Source organism: Macrotis lagotis, chromosome 4, assembly GCF_037893015.1.
Source record: "Macrotis lagotis isolate mMagLag1 chromosome 4, bilby.v1.9.chrom.fasta, whole genome shotgun sequence".
Classification (NCBI taxonomy): domain Eukaryota; kingdom Metazoa; phylum Chordata; class Mammalia; order Peramelemorphia; family Peramelidae; genus Macrotis; species Macrotis lagotis.
In genome coordinates, this window is record NC_133661.1 from 274,071,555 (window position 1) to 274,089,553 (window position 17,999).

The 17,999-nt window shown below is 38.4% G+C and overlaps 1 protein-coding gene across 1 annotated transcript in view; it reads right to left on the reverse strand.

The window, feature by feature from the left end:
* Positions 1 to 7,111, reverse strand: part of ARG2 (arginase 2) — a 28,585-nt gene extending 21,474 nt beyond the window's left edge. Inside the window, exons 1-2 of the mRNA XM_074236063.1 lie at positions 6,802 to 7,111; positions 5,878 to 5,950 (exon numbers count right to left, since the gene is read on the reverse strand). Coding sequence (XP_074092164.1) covers positions 5,878 to 5,950; positions 6,802 to 6,921 — 193 coding nt within the window. The 5' untranslated portion in view covers positions 6,922 to 7,111. The remainder of the gene's footprint in view (positions 1 to 5,877; positions 5,951 to 6,801) is intronic.
* Positions 7,112 to 17,999: the final 10,888 nt, after the last annotated feature.

Genomic DNA, 17,999 nt, shown 5'->3' on the forward strand with positions numbered 1-17,999 from the left:
ATCAATTCTCTATCTTCCCCAATTCCCAAACTTATCCAGAGCTTTCCCTTGTACAAAGGTGAACAATCAAGCAGAACTGACCAATATGGTAACTCTGACTGGGTCTGTCCACATTCAGCTTTTGTGGAGGTCTACCCTCTGGTTTCAGTATTGGACAGTGCATCTATTCTTGAGTTCACTTGCTTTTTGTGCTGTTTTTATTTGAAGCATTGTAATTCTTGCATATATGGTTCTTCATAGGGAAGTTCAAAGAAAAATAGATAAGACCTTTAGTGTATGATTCAGACCCAAGTGATATAGGAAGCCTAAGGTGTCACTAGAAACCAGAGGGTAGCACAGAGTTCATCTAGGCATTCATCTAGTCTAAGACCTTCTTTTATATTTATTTGGGAGGGGGGGAAGTGGGAAAGAGCAGGACTTGTGATTTTGTTAGTGTAGGCAATGTTCTTCTACAGATCCTTGACTATCTCTTAGAGAGCTGCCTGAGGCCACTGAGAGGTTAAGTGAATAGCCAAGAATCAGAAAATTGATATAAGAAAGTCAGGAAAGAGCAATCTCTGTGATTCCAAAACTAATTCTCCAACCACTCATTCTTTATTTATTTTTTTTTTAGTTTTTGCAAGGCAGTGGGGTTAAGTGGCTTGCCCAAGGCCACACAGCTAGGTAATTATTAAGTGTCTGAGGCTGGATTTGAACTCAGGTACTCCTGACTCCAGGGCTGGTGCTCTATCCACTACACCACCTAGCTGCCCCTTAACCACTCATTCTTAAGATGACAACCCTGTCATCTTAAAAATAGATGTTTCTGTTGAGGTGAAAGTCAAACTACTATAATTATAAAGGCAGAGACTTAAAACTTAAGTTTTCCTATATAGTTACAGAACACTCAGTTCTCCCTCAGAGAATTACCACATTCTAAAATGGAAACCCTCATCAGAAAGTTGCCAATCACCATCAGGAAGAGGGTCAAGGACCCTCAGTCTACTAGGGCAATACCCAGGTCCTTTTAGACTCTTTGTGCTGACTGAAATGAATAGACCAATAAGGATGGACCAAGAAGTTACTCTAGTCTACTATGAAAAGAAAAACAAGTCCAAGCACTGTCTACTTTAGATTGTTATTCAAAAAAGTAGGGGGCAGCTAGGTGGCAGACTGGCTCTGGAGTCAGGAGGACCTGAGTTCAAATCCAGCCTCAGACACCTAATAATTACCTAGCTCTTTGGCCTTGGGCAAGCCACTTAACCCCATTGCCTTGCAAAAAAAAAAAAAATAAACAACCTAAAAAAAAAGTATGAAGTTGCAATTGGTCCTATGGCAATGATAGGTACCTGTGACATAAGAATTGAAGAAAAAAGGCAAAATATAGAAAAAAATACATTCCTTGGAACCATTTTCATATATTTAGAATAAAAGCTCTGTTTTTTTTCTAAGGGAAGTAGAGAATATGGTGCCTACTATGTTCCAGATACTGTCAAAAGTCCTTTTTTACAAATATCTATTTTATCCTCACAACAATCCTGCAATTATCCCCATTTTACAGTTGAGGAAACAAGAGGCAATGAGATATTAAGTGAGTTGTGCAGGATTGAACAGCCAGCATGTGACAGAAGCCAAATCTGAAATTCATGTTTTTTTCTGATTCCAGGTACAGTGCTCTATCTACTATGCTACCTTGCTACTTTCTTCTTAGTGTCTAATGGCTTCAAATTCCATTAGTATATCTTCCAACCAATAGCTTCTCACTGTTTTTCTCACTTCCAGGCAGACCAGAAGACCTTTAAGAGCTATGGAGTTAGTTACTACAGAATTGTCAGTTTGCAGATAGGTGATACTGGACAAATTAATAAATTAGGTGGTACAATGAAAACATAAATCCTGTTTGAAAAAATAAAAAAGATAGAATAATAAAAAATGAAATCTCATTATCACTATAGGAACTTTCTTAGGTTGGGGTTGAAAAAATGGCAAAAATAAGAGGAAAATAAAGAATGAAAAAAGGAAGTGATGTGAAATGTTCTCTTTTAATGTGGCAATCAGAACTCAACCTTCACAAATAACCTGTATGCAGACTGAAAAAAACAACCCTCAAGGATACATTATAGCCACTTGGTCCAGTTAAAAATTGTAGAGCAGCCTGAAGCAATAAAAAGGTCAATTATCAAAGTAAAAAACTGCTTTCTTCAATTGAAAATGAGTCTTTTAAAAAGCAATTTGTAGAAATCAATTTAAAGAGATAGCATCAGTTTAGAAAAGGAAAGAATGTTTCATTCATATAACTGCTAATACTTAAAACAAAACTAAATCTTATATACTTTGTCCTCTTACTATTTCATGAAGAGACATGATGTTATGATGGTTAAAGAAGTGTAAGCCAAGACATTTATTTATAGCTTAATATTAAAATAAGAGATTGTATATATATTTTTAAGAAATTTTAAATATATGAAGCAATCAGATAAAGAATTTTGTTGTTCCAACTGTTTAGGTACTAAAGGATGGTCTACTTTTGGAATGGACTCATGCCCTTAGGATGAATCAGCAAAGTTAGTGCCAAGTTCAGAGTCATTTAGAACTTGAAGTCCATTTCCAGAATCTGTTTTTGCCATCTCTAGAATGTAAAGCTCACAGGAAATAATCCACTTCAAAGGAGTGTACGGAATCAAAAGGGAGTGCCTATCACTGCCCAGTGGATAAGCTAAGGATATGAACAAATAATTTTCAAAAGAAGAATTTCAAATTGTTAACTATCAAGTTACAAATAAGAGAAATCCAAGTCCAAGGTTTTACCTCACACCCAGGAAATTGGCAAGGATGACAAAGGATGGAAATAGTCACTGTTGGAGAAGTTGTGGTAATTCATTGTTAAACTGTTAATTTGATCCAACTATTCTGAAAGGCAATTTGAAATTATGCTTAAAAAAACCTTACTATTTAGTCCATACACTTTTTGACTCAAAAATTCTCCTGATTATTTATATATATATGTGTGTGTGTGTGTGTGTGTGTGTGTGTGTGTGTGTGTGTGTGTATATATTATATATATATATATATGTATATATATGGAACTGAAAAAGAAAGGCCTAGCTGCATTGTTGTGGAATAAAAATTACATTCATTTTAGAAATGCTTAACATTGTTCAAATTTATTAGAAGGCAGTCAGGCAAGCTGTAGAACAACAATCTTTTAAAAACGGACTTCCAAGCCTTAAAGAATTAAGGTGTCCAATGTAGACATAAGCAAAAAGGAAAAAATACATCTGAGAGATCAGGATATGTTAAATACAAATTTTCCCCAATTGTGTCTGGATTGAAATATCCCATCATAAAATAGATACTGGAAGAAATAAAATTAATAATTACTGGAGGATCATTTAGGCTGGTTTTAACAGCTGGACAGCTTCATTAATTTAAAAACATAGGCTTTCAGAGAAAAAGAGGAGAAAACAGGAGTACAAAGCACGTACTTCAAGCAACAGGAAAAGGACAATTTTAAAACATAAGTAGCTAAGCTGATTTCTAGGACACCAACACTTCTTGTGGTAGCAAAGAGCTAGAAATAAAACAAGTACCCATTGATTAAGGAACGGAGAAGCAAGTTGTAGTACATGAAAGTAACAGAATATCTGCCATACTGTTAGAAATGGTAACCATGAATAATTCAAAGAATGGAAATATTTATAAGAATCAATATAAACTAAACAGAGCCAGGAAAACAATGCACATAGTAACGATGTAAATGTGAAGATATTATTCCTTATTATGTGGTTATGTCTAGTTATCCAGATTTCTCCCTTCATCTGTCTTTTACCTATTTTTCACTGCTTGTCAGCAGTCCTATCAACAATGTAGATAGTGAAATTAAATCAGGAAAGCAGATAAATCTATAGGCATTTAAATTATCTGCAATATACATGTAAAATTGTATATTAATCAGACCTCTTTTATATCTAATAAATGGTGAACATTTTTCAGAGATGAGATCACCTTGTATCTCCTAAAGGAGGTGAGGTTTTGAATAGCTCTATTTTCATAAACCCATAAAAGCATCTAGAAGATACTTTTGATCCAATCAACTTGATTACCTCTCATTTATTTGAAAGGTCAAAAGATAAGAGTATAAAGAAAAATTGGGATGCAGTAAACTACAGAACTAATGGTGATTATTGGGCAATTGTTTGGCCAGATAATGACCTAATTTGCAGAGATGAGAACCTGGCAAACATTGAAGAACCTCTATAAACTAGAGGTGAGTTATCTCACTTAAGGGGCCCAGACCTGTACTATGAAAAACTATTAAAGAGGGAGCCCCTGTCTCCCACCTCCTGCCAGAGAGGTGGCAGGCCTCAAAACCAAGTCCCTAAGGAAGCAGAACGAGAGAGATGATAAGGGTAAGGATTCCTACTCTTTCTTGGATTAAAAAAAAATACAGCATTATCTACCAGCAAATGATTATAATTAAGCCTGAAGCTAGAGCTAGCAGCTAGCAAAGACTAGCAGCCCAGTGAAACTGGTCTTAATGGCTCCTACCTAAACCCAATCTCAAAAAAGGAACTCAGGGAAGAAACACAGAGATGGAGAATGAAAGATAACCATGGGAAGGGTGGGAAGCCTTGTGTGATCAGAAACAGCTACCCCAAGAAACAGAGCCAGGACACTGGGAATGAGGTTTGGACTACTCAAGTGTCAAGGCTGTGTTGATGAAACTCTATCCTAGCTTCCAGATCCCAAGGTAGTAACTGTATCTTTCTACTCTTGGGCTCTTTCTCAATTAAGTTCGAAGTCTTTCCCCCTGGAATCAGGTATACTTGCTTTTTATAAACAGCATAGCTAACAGGTTAGTCTGTTGTACTTATCTAAAAAAACATTTGGAAGGATACCATGGAGGGAGGGGGGGAAAGAATATTAAGGTAGTAGAGAGAGATGTTTTGCCAGAACTTGTCTTGATTGGGGACTTTGGGGGGAGAGGGGGAAAAAAAGAAAGAGGAGGAATGAAGAATCCTTTGATATTCCCATTAAAGAGGAGGAAACTTCTAGACAATGAGTCAGTATAGGGTGGAGGAGGGGCAAATAGTTGAACAATCCAGTTCACTCTAACATTTTCACCTTATTGAAATCTCAATACAGTTACTTGTTGGCAACTTTGGTAAAAGCACTTATAAGGGATTAAACTGAAACCTATAGATAAAATTGGAAAGTTTCAATTATCTACATTAGTTTTTCCATTATAATGACTGACATTTTAATCATTTTAAAAATAAAATATATTTTTGACTTTCTAAATCTTGTCTATTATCATGTATCATCTAGTGACTATTTTTATTTTTTGCTAGTTGATAAGGTAATGCTTATGTGTCAATTACTTCAGTAATAGCTTCCCTATTTAACCCTGGGAAGAGGAGACTAGTGGAATTTTAAAAGAGGAAATAAATATAAGACTATGGTGAGTCATTAGTGCCACAGCTATGACTGTATTGAGCAAGATGAGAGAACGTTTTAGGAAAAAAAATAACTTAGTTCCTCATATTTATGAAACCCTTGAGATCTTATCTGACTTGTTGAGAGAAAAAAGGCCAGGTAAAACCACTGAGAACTCTATTCAGCAAGACAGAAAGCAACACTGCATACAAAACGAATTTGATTCAGCTCTATTCCAATTCCCTGTTGCTACAGTGCTAATAATCAGTATGGAAATACACTGGCTCTAAAGAGTTATTTCCACTGATGCTAAAATGAAGTTGAAGGTAGCAGTAGATTTTGAAGAAAATGACCTGATTTGCCACTTTAGTTTCTAAGTTACCACCCACTCAGAGCTTCCTCCTCTTTCGAGTCTGGCCAGTTAACTTTATAACAGCACAAGCACAAACCACAATGACTTACCCAAGTTGGAGAGTCTTTTCAATAAACCTGCCTCTCTTACGGCTGCAGGACCATGTTCTACTCCTCTTCGTTTCTGTCACATAAACACAGAGATATTGGTGGCAGATTGTGTGAAGATGCTTTCTAGAAAGTTAACTTGTACTTTACGTGATAGAATTTATCAGTGAATGCTAGTTAAATTAAGTATTTAGAGCACTGACATCCAGCACCTATGACTTCATTGCTTCACCAAATGGGGGCAGAAAGACACCAGAACTGGAGAAGTCGGGTTAACATCTCTACACATTTCACTTTGGTAAAAGGGCTGCCATCAATTTGATCACAGAACTTCAGAGGTAAGGGACCTTCGGGATTGATTTAGCCCGGTTCATTTTCACAAAGGGGAAGCCGAGATGTTAGCCAAGAGGTTAAGTGATTTATTAAAGGTCACCGATTTAGGACCAGCAGAATCTCTCCATGCCCAGGACCCACTCTTTCCACTACTCCACCGCCACTTGTAAGTAGAGGACGACAAGCCAGCCCTCCCTAGGCTGGTAACACCTTCGTCTCTTCTCCAGGGACACCGCCTGGTGCCCATCCAAGGCGACTTCCGCGCCTGGCAACAACCAGCCCTAAATCTTCACCGGGTCCTGCTTCACGGAGCCCCGTGCCACGGGGTGCGGGGGGCCTCCCGGCTCTCTCACGCCGGCCCTCCGAATCTGGAGCCCCCGAGAGCGGAAATTTGCCAGCTTCCCCGCGCCCAGCGCCTCCGCTCCGCTCCGAGGAGCGCACCACGTGCTTCCTCCTAGCCCCCTCCCCAAAGAGGGCAGCCCTCGGGCTCCTCCCCTCCCCCACCCGGATCCGCCGGTCTGCGCGCGCGGATGCTCCGCCGGGGGGGACCCCGCTCCGGCTCCCAGGGAGGGGGCTCCCGTCCTCCGGCCTCACCTGCCCTTTGGAGAACGGGGCTCCGATCACGGCCAGCGAGTGAAGGGCTCTCCCGAGCACGGAGTGCGCCGGCTTGTGGAGGAGCCTGGAGAGGCCGGAGAGGCTGCTCCTCAGAGACATGTCGGAGCAGAGGACGCGGCCCCGGCGCCGGCGCCGGCGGCCCCTTTTTATACCGCGCCGCCGGGCTCGGCTTCCCTCGGCTCGGGCACCTCGGCCAGCCGGAGCCGGCCACCCCCCGCCCCGGCCAGGGCGCGTCGCGGACTCCGGCACGGAGCTCCGCCTCCCGCGGGCCTCCGCCACACCTCCCGTCCCGTCCGCTCCGCTCCGGGCTGGCTCCGCCCCCCGGAGCGGGCTTCTCTCCAGCCTCCAGCCCTGACGTCACAAAGGCCAGTAAGAGCCGTGGGCCAATGGCCAGGCTGCTGCGGGGAGGTGTGTCTCCCGGGCGGGCAGGCGAGTCCATCCCGGGCCTGCCTGCCTCTGCTGCACTTCCCTTGACCTGGGGAGAAAGAGCTGGCCAGCTTCCTCAGCCCGCCGCGGACGAGTGATTCCCCACGATTCCCCCTATGCATCCCAGCCTCTCCCCAAAGTGCCAGGGCTTCGAGGTGCACGATGGAATCTGCCTCCCCACCTACAAGGAGGGAGAAATGGAGGGATTAAGAATTCAATAACCTTAAATTTCTACCAGCTCTTTCACAAGTTATGATCGTTCTTTACTAAACTCACCAGTACTAGTCTTGCACTTTCTAGTGAGAGTTTATTACTCTCTGTTGCTTTCTCAGCTTTTTCATTAATTCAAAAACTGCTGCCTTATGCAGGATTTCACTATATAAGGTTTTTTTTAAGATTTTATTTTGAGTTTTACAATTTTTCCCCTAATCTTACTTCCCTCCCTCCATACCCCACAGAAGTCAATTTGCCAGTCTTTACATTGTTTCCAGGTATACACTGATCCAAATTGAATGTGATGAGAGGGAAATCACATCCCTAAGGAAGAAACATAAAGTATAAGAGATAGCAAGATCAGACAATAAGATACCAGTTTTTTTTTTCTAAATTAAAGGGAATAGTCCTTGGTCTTTGTTTAAACTCCACGGTTCTTTCTCTGGATACAGATGGTATTCTCCATTGCAGACAGCCCCAGATTGTCCCTAACTGTTGCATTGATGAAATGAGCAAGTCCATCAAGGTTGATCATCACCCCCATGTTGCTGTTAGGGTGTACAGTGTTTTTCTGGTTCTGCTCATCTCTTTCAGCAGCAGTTCATGCAAATCCCTCCAGGCTTCCCTGAATTCCCATCCCTCCTGGTTTCTAATAGAACAATAGTGTTCCATGACATACATATACCAGTTTGCTAAGCCATTCCCCAATTGAAGGACATTTACTTGATTTCCAGTTCTTTGCCACCACAAACAGGGCTGCTATGAATATTTTTGTACACATGATGTTTTTACCCTTTTTCATCACCTCTTCAGGGTATAGACCCAGTAGTGCTATTGCTGGATCAAAAGGTATGCACATTTTTGTTGCCCTTTGGGCATAATTCCAAATTTCTCTCCAGAAAGGTTGGATGACTTCACAGCTCCACCAACAGTGTAACAGTGTCCCAAATTTCCCACAACCATTCCAACAATGATCATTATCCTTTCTGTTCATATTGGCCAGTCTGAGAAGTGTGAGATGGTTCCTCAGAGAAGCTTTGGATTTTTGCAAGACAATGGGATTAAGTGATTCGCTCAAGGTCACATAGCCAAGCAGATATTAGGTGTCTGAGTCCAAATTTGAACTCAGATCTTTCTGACCCCTGGGCTGGTGCTCTTATAATCTTTTACAACATGTGTTTTGATTGTTTCCAGTTAAGTTGTGATACACATTGTGTATATAATATTTTATTTGTTCTGCTTATGTCACTTCATTTGAATCTTTACAGTATTCATCATATTCTTACTGTCTTATGAACAGCACAATAATATTCCATTACATTCATAAACCACAGCTTGTTTAGCAGTTTCCTAAGGAGTGAGCATCCATGGTTCTTTGCAACCATAATGAAGTGCTTCTATAAATATTTTGGTGCCTATGAGGACTTTCTGTTATTACTTTCCTTAAGGTATATGCCTAGCATTTACCTTTGAAATCTTTGCTTAGTTTTGCATAATTCCGAAATTGCTTTCCAGAGATTTTGAACCCAAGTCCAAATCTTTCCTCTAATACTAATTTTGAGACCCTAGGCAAATCAGTTAGCCTCTCAATCTCATTTTCTTTGTTATGCAAAGTGCTTATTAAGTTGCCTTGTAAATTCTAGCTATAGGATTAAGACTGGAATATTAGTCTACTTTTGTTGAATGAATGAATCAAAAATTCAGTAATCTTGTTTATAAAGATGTGATTTTGTTGTTCAATCATTTTCCAGTCTTATCTGATTCTTTGTGACCCTTTTGGGGGGTTTTCTTGGCAAAGATAGTGGAACTGTTTGCCATTACCTTCTCCAGATCATTTGAGGCAAAGAGGATTAAGTGACTTGCCCACAGTCATACAACTCAGAAGTCTTTGAACATATTTGAACTCAGCTTCTCCTGACTCCAAAGTATGTCACTCTAATCACTGAGCTCTAGCTGCTTCAAAGATGTAATAATCATTCTTAATGGAAACTTTGAAAGTTGATGATATGGACTTTTTAACCATTATATCTGGCAGCTCTAGTTTAGAAAGACCACAATATGTTATGTCTCAATTAAATCTAAAAAAATAACTGTCCCACAACTACTGTTAGTACTTCTTTTACAATAAGCAGTGAGAGCCAAGACACACATGTCCTGCCAGGGAACCAAAGAGAGAAAAATCAAATCAATCTTTAACTGGAGCCTGAGGCAAAACCTTTGCTTACCTGGAAGGAGACTACAATCTCCTGTTATAAGGATAGCAAACATTAAATGTCTCCCATGAGCCAAGTGCTTTCAAAATAATCAATCTATATACATATTACATCTGCCTAGTAGAAAGTAAGGTACTTGAGGGCAAGGATTATTTTGAAAGCACTTGGCTCATCATAGATATTTAATGTTTTATGATTGGCTGGAGAGGGATTTGAAAGCACAAAAGAGAGGAATAAAGAGTTTTCAGGGCAGTGGGGTTGGGCGTCTTGCCCAGGGTCACACAGCTGCATGATTGTTGGGTGTCTCAGGCCAGATTTGGGCTCAGGTGCTCCTGACTCTGGGGCTGGTGCTCTGTCCACTGTGCTACCTAGCTGCCCCTACTATTATTATTTTTTTAATTTTAATTTTAATATTTTCCTCTTTCCTTTATTGCTCATGAGGGTCTATATTTGTTGAGGGGAGGGGGTATTATGTTTATTCTTAAACAAGAATATTTTAGTAATGTATAACAAACATCATTTGTACAAAAATAAAATAATTCAAAGAAACATCCCTCATATTAGACTTCTTCCTTTCATAAACCTTCTACTTTATTGTTTTTATGAAAACCCAACTCCCCTATAAATCATGGTATCCCTGACAACCCTCTCTGTCACTGGCTGCACTTTCTTTGATTTGGTCCAATAGACTGAGCCAGAAAGAGTAGGCATAGTCCTTGTTCCTTATTAGCATACCCAGACCTTCCCAATGCTGCCATTTCTCAACATCTATTCTAAAATTTGCTCCTTCTAAATAGTTCATATTATCCTGATCCTAATTGTTCTTATCCATTTCTTCCTTTTTTCAACGAGTTTTGTACTTGGTTTAGAATCTTATTCTCTACCCCAACCCCAATCTAAATTGTCTACACTACCTCTAAATAAATTAATGAATTGAATGAATAAATAATTAGTGAACATATGCATAGATCTATATAGACAGTATACATGTGTGTATATATACATATGTAGATTTACATCACACACATATATAAATAGTATGTATTAGACACATAGTATACATAGCCCTCTCACACACATATATATGTGTATTTCATCTCCCCTCAAATAGCCTGACCTCCTATTCAATTGACATGATCTAGCCTTTTCACTCTGTCTCAATCCATACAGGTATGGTTTTACCCTAAAGGGTAACATCAATTAACCTCCATGATCCAGAACTCTGAAATATCACTTTGCCACTTATTTTCTCATCTCTTCCTCCTTTTTTAAAGTTTTTTTTGCAAGACAATGGGGTTAAGTGACTTGCCAAAGATCACACAGTAGGTAGTTATTAAGTATCTGAGGTTGGATTTGAACTCAGGTCCTTCCAACTCCAGGGCTGATGCTCTATCCATTGTACCACCTAACTACCCCCCTTCCTCCTTCTAAACCTATTCTTCATCAAATATGATCTTTCACACCTCTATGCTTTCCTTGCTTAACGTTCTTGCTCTGACTTCACTTTTCTTTCTTTACTATCTTGATCCTAACTTTATTCTACCCTCTATTCTCATATCATTTATCCTCTTAGTGCTATTGCTGTTCATTCTTTTCCAAAATCTAACCCTAGGTCACCCCAACCTTCTTGCCTACTCTGCCCCTTTTTCCATGCTGTTGAACTTTACTGGAAGAAGTCATCCAGCCTTTCTGACTGAATCCATTATAAATTGTTCATGTAATCTCACCTGCTCTCTCACTCTTCCTCAGAAATCCTTTAACTCTGATTTAATTGACTATCAAAGTTCCTAGAACATCTGTTTCAAATTTGTTCTTTTTCCCTCAAGCTCCAAACACCAAACCTTCTCCTTTATATCCCCATCTTAGATATTGCCTCACATTTTACTGGGGGAAAAAAAGCCCATTCATTATAAGTACCTTCTTCTTATTTCTTCAATTCCTTCCCCCTGCATCAACCTCTATTCTCTCTTTTGGTTCTGTCTCTATGTATGAGAAGACACTTCTCTTTGTCTTTTCTACTTGTGTTCTTCATCCTATCCCTCTTTCCTCTGGGAGCTTGTCCTTTCAATCACTGCCCCCTTCTAATATTCAATCTTTTCCTGGATCTCCATCACAATAAAAATACCTTTGGTCAGCATACATGCTCCTGTTTTGTGCCTTGTCTGATATTTATTATCAGAATGTCACTGAATGAAGTCATTTCTGTTACATTTCCAAGGAACCTTGAATAATTTATGTATGGATGGGAGGAACATTAAAAAAAGTAAAAAAGTTCATAAGACAGCATTTGACTCTCCCAAGTCAAATGCTTCTCATAACCAACAAAAATAAGCACAATATGATTTTATATTCTTTAAATCAGTTAATTGTGAGATAGAAAAGATTGTTGATTATCATTTACAGGAGGCTGTTTGATTTTTACTAAAACACTCATCTAGCATGGCCTGGATTCATCCATACATATATATATATATATATATATATATATATATATATATATATATATATATATGTATATCATACCCACACAAATGTATATAATGTGTGTATGTGCATATGCATATATATGGATATGTATATATCATAAAGAATTTTTTATGGATGTGAGCAAGTTTATAGGAGGGAAGTACCATTTTCATGGCCTTTGTTATTAATAAAGTCTGAGATTTTTTTCCCCCTCACACCTTTGGCATCTTCTCCTCTTGTCTATTGATATTGTTCCCTCAATGCCTTCACTATTAACACAATCTCTACTCTTTACAGTAGTCTAATTCAGATTCTTTTTCTTTCCCTATTCTCTCTAGTACCATTTCTACTTTATCTATAAATACATTTGGTACTGTGGTATTAGCCTCCAATGTGGAAAGACATCCTTTGATGTGGAAAAATTTGTTAGAATATTTTCTGCAAATCTTTTCTAGTTTTCTTCTGTTTATATTACTCTTTCATTTTTATCCTTGAATGATATTGGAATGATTTTGTTTAGTTGGATATGTCATAATAATAATTTTTATATTAATTATATTAATATTTATATAGTTCTTTAATGTTTTCAAAGTATATTACATATATTATCTTCTTTGATTTTCATAACACTCCTACTACCATTTTACAAAAGAGTTAACTGAGGTTGAAAAAAGTTAAATGTCCAGGGTAACAGAGAGCTGGCAAATATTAAAGCCGTATTTGAAAACAGGTTTTCTGGATTCCAAGTCCAGCTTATATGTGAGCTTATATTTATATAGCACTTTCTACAATAATCCTTTGATGTTGGTATCATCTCCATTTCACAGATGTAGAAACAAGCTCAGAGAAGTAAAAAGGCCGACTCAGTCACATATCTAGTGTCAAGAGTTGGGATTCAAACTTTAAAATCTTTTTCCTTTTTTTTTAGGTTTTGCAAGGCAAATGGGGTTAAGTGGCTTGCCCAAGGCCACACCGGATTTGAACTCAGGTACTCCTGACTCCGGGGCCGGTGCTTTATCCACTGTGCCACCTAACTGCCCCTTTAAAAATCTTTTAACATCAAGTCCAGTAGAGAGTGAGGAAAGAGAACATTGTAGACCAGGGAGGAGAAAAATAGAGCTGGAAAAGGACATAAAGTTAAGGAGGAAATTATCATGCTAAGTAGGAAAGAGTCTCACAAGTCAATCAGAGAAGTTTATACCTGCTAAAATATGTAGCAAGGACTGAATTTAGTTTTGTTCTTGTAAAATTTTTATAATTTTTTCAAATTATGAATAAAAATAAGTTTAAACTTTCATTAAAAAACTGAATTCCAAATTCTCTTCCTCTCTTTCTCCTTCCCTGTTCCATTTGCAATCATGCAAAATATATTTCCATATTAACCATGTTGGAAAAGAAAGGACAAACAAAAAAACAAACAAAAAACCCCCAAGAAAAATAAAATAAAAAATAAAGTTAAAAAAGATGCTTTGGATCTTCATCCAGACTCCATCAATTCTTTCTCTAGAGGTGGATAGCATTTTTTTTTATCACAAGCCTTGTGGAACTGTCTTATATCATTGTATTGTTGAGAATAAGTAATTTGAAGTTGATCATTGCACAATATTGTTATTTCTGTGTACAATATTCTCCTGCTTCTGCTGATTTCACTTAGCATCAGTTTATGTAAATCTTATCAGTGTTCCACTTGGCATTTCTTTTGACTTCTTATTTTCCCTCACTCTACATATCCCTTCAGTTGCCAAATTTTAACATTTCTAACTTCACATCTTTTACATCTAATCCCTTCTCTTTACTCACACAGCTAGCACTACCCTAGTTCAGGTTCTCATCACACCTCTATCTTTCCTGGATTAATGAGATAGCCTCATTTTTTTTAGTTGAGTCCAAGGACATACAGCTAAGTAAGTGTTAAATGCTGAGGTCACATTTGAACTCAGGTTTTTCTGACTCCAGTATTGGTGCTCTATCCACTCCACCACCTAGCTACCCCTGAGATAGCCTCTTAACTGGTCTACCACATCTCTCCCCACTGAAATCGATCCCACATACTTCTTCCAAATTAATTTTTCTTAAGAACACATTTGACCATGTCATTCTCCTATTCAATAAATTCCATTAGCTGACTTCCTTTTGCCTACAGGATAAAATATAAGCTTCTCCATTAAACTTTTTAAAGTCCTACATAATCTGGACCCTACTTTTCTTCCACAGGCTCACTAGACATTACTATATTTCCATCTCATCCTCAGCAATCCAGACTCTACTCTCTGTACTTCAAGGACAATACTTCATTTTCCTTCTCCATTACTTAATCCTTAGTGGCATCTCAGAGTCCCTCTCTTCCTTTAACACATAGCACTATCTTCTGCATGATGATGCTTTCCTGATCCTTCCAATTACTGATACCTTCTTTCTTAAACCACCTTGTATTTATCTACTTCATATATATTTGTATTTACTTTATATTTTTGTAGTATTTATTTATCTCAGTATTTGTTGTCTCTTCCCATTTCCAGTTGGGATTATTTCATTCTTTATATTTGTGACCCCAGTTCCTATCATGGTACTAGGTATATAGTAAGTGCTTAATATTTTGATTGACTGGAGTTTGGAGGTATAGGGTATTCAGGGAAGATTAATACCTCTGGTGTGAGGGCTCCTAAGCCCTTTTCAGGGCTACTTTCCACTTTAGTGTCCACCTGATTCATCCATCTCTCACCTGTGCCTTCAAGAAGCATGAGCAACAGTCACAACCCAGTAAACTGGGTTGAGGGTAACCAAGGAATCTGAAACACCTTGTGAGTTAGGGAGTGTCTACCCCAAGCATGTGAAGACTTCCCCTATGGCAGATGAGAACAATTTGTTCCAATAGCCATGAGGGCAGCTGAAATAGGTGCTGTGGAACACTTAGAGCCTGGTGAGATGCCAAGGTAATCAACTGTATCCTAAGCCATCATCACTTGTATTGACTTTGTTTTACCACTGGACTTTAATGACTGGAAAAAAGAGTGACACTGATGACTTAGAGTAATTCTGCCTCCAATTAAATCCAATTTATGCTCAAGTCAAAAAATATCACCCATAATATTTTATAATTTTTACCCTACCTCAAAGCCCTGTAGCAACAGGAAATGATGAAGCAGCAGGTGAAGATTATACTGGGCCCAAAAGTGGCCCAGGCCATAGGGTCATCTTCTTACCAATCTGAACCAGTGATGAAATTTGGCAGCTTTTAGGTATCTGAGTAGTCATTTTAACAAACCACATTGTTCATATCTTGACATAAGGAAGAAAAGGAGGTGTCCCAAAAATTGTCCACTTTACTCAATCCTTGTTTGTTACAGCAGTCAGGGATCCTAACTTGTGATTGAAACAAAGAAAAATAAAAAGTTTTTGTGAAGATGATTCCATTAATACATGGAATGTGCACGTGGACAAAACAAAATCCAGTAGACCTGAAAGACAAACAGTTCTTATTGTGAGGTTTCTTATCTAAATAGAGTGAAAAAAGGCTGGCAAATGAACATTGGAGCTGGATACACATTTTTCAGGAGTGGGCACAATGATGTGGAATCAGTGAAGCTGGCATAGGGTCATGACAACACAATTGTCACTTCCATGAAAGCACCATACCATCATGATCAGTGCATATGTTCCCACCATGATGAGGTAAAAGAAAAGTTTTATGAAGACCTGGAGACCTTCATCATCACAAAAGATGACAAACTTATAATTCTGGGTGACATTAATGCCAGATTAGGCCCAAACTATCAAAGATAGCAGGGAGTCCTTGGGAGAATCGGAGTCAGGAATAGCAGTAGCAAAGGTTACTTACTACTGAAGATTTGTGCCTCTCATGAACTTTTTTCTGTTTACCTAAATGCAATAAAACTTCATGGATGCACCTTCATACAAAAAACATTGGCATTTAATTGACAGACAGGATATGAGAGGGTAGAAGGTGCTGTGTAGTTCAGAATTCTGCATTGATCATAGACTATTCTTTCCAAGTTAATTATCTGTGGTCAACAAAAGCAGAGATTTCAAGACAAAATGACTACTAGGGGCGGCTAGGTGGTGCAGTGGATAAAGCACCGGCCCTGGAGTCAGGAGTACCTGGGTTCAAATCCGGTCTCAGACACTTAATAATTACCTAGCTGTGTGGCCTTGAGCAAGCCACTTAACCCCATTTGCCTTGCAAAAACCCTAAAAAAAAAAAATGACTACCAGACTTAATGTCAACAGATTAGAACACTTCTCTAAAATGGAATAGTTTGCTACTAGCATGAAGGGAAAGTTGAGTTAACACAGGATTGGCAACAATGGAAAAGACCTGTGGGTAGCTTTATAAGATTTGGTGTATGGCATTGCATTTACTCATCTGGGCCAGAATATTTGCAAACATCAAGATTGGTTTGATGAAAATGATGGGGAAATTTAGGAGCTTTTAAACGAAAAGAACTCCCAAGAGTTTACTAGCAGGAGTGAATGACAGGTTCCATCAAATGGACATAATAACGTAATGACATAACTCCATCAAAAGTAAAGCGGAAAAAAAAAGTAAAGTGCAATTGAAACTTTAGAGAGATACAGAATTCTTGGCCCAATAAAAAGGCAGATGAAATTCAGTTTTACAACAATCGAAAGCTCTTTTATTGTGCCTGAGGCTATTTAGGCTTGTCATGGCATCACTTTCCTGATGTTATAGTCTTCTTTGAGAATGAGGCACTAACAACTTTGTTTTATCATGTCAATTACAGCAACAATTAAAAAGTAAAAATGATAAAAATATTTTTAAAAAAAAGAAAAATAAAGAAAAAGGGCTGAAGATTGGTCAATACATCTCAACTACACAGTACTAATAGAACCAATTTGATTAGAACATGATCCTGGAGGGATGGGCTGAACATTTACATAGGGTTTCTCTACAAACCATCATCAATCAACATTGAAGCCACAGACCTTAAACTGAAGTCAATCCCATTCTAACCAAATTTCCAATCAAAGAAGAGATTTTGAATGTCATTAGGCTCCTTTTTTGTATTGGAAAACACCTAGTGCTGATTCTATTCTGAGATTTACAAGGTAAGGGGTCCAAAAGCTGAAAGAAATTTTCCAGATTATATGATAATATAAAGTTATCCCCCAGGAGTTCAAGGATGCCTTCATTGTCCATTTTAAAAAAAGGAAATAGAAATAAGTTGTCTATGACAGGCATGGGTGGGTAGGTGGGACTCTCAGTCATAGCTGGTAAGATTCTTGCCAGAGTCCTCCTTAATAGGCTGATTCTTCACTTGAAAGATGGTCAACTATCTGAGAGCCAGTGTGACTTCAGAAAGGGTAGTCCCACAATTTCCTTGTCTGAACTAACTGCATTGCACTTCTCTCTTGGATATTACCATAGTCCAGTCTGTGGCAACTATCTGCCAGTCTTGAAACTCAGGGAACACTAAGTCTTTCCCTTGGAGATGGCTACTGAAAATGACTTGGACAAGTCCCAACAAATATTAAATGATTTATGGGAAAAAATAGATGAGACTGAAATTGTACTAGCTAAGGAGAGAAGTCTGTATGTGATAAGGCAAATGTGCAGTTTATGAAACAGGCTGTTGTATTGAAATATAGTAGAACATATTTGTTCTTGAAGAAGTTTGAACCTTATAAGGCTGGACGTGAAAGAAAGAACTTGGGAAAATTAAAGAAGATTGAGTTAAAATTGTCCCAGCAAGTTCAGCACCCTCAAAGGATGACCATACAACTGGGATTGGATTTCTTCTTTTTTTTTTTTTTTGGCTAGGCAGGGAGGTTAAGTGACTTCCCCAATGTTATAAATGAATGAAAAGAAAAACCTGCTAG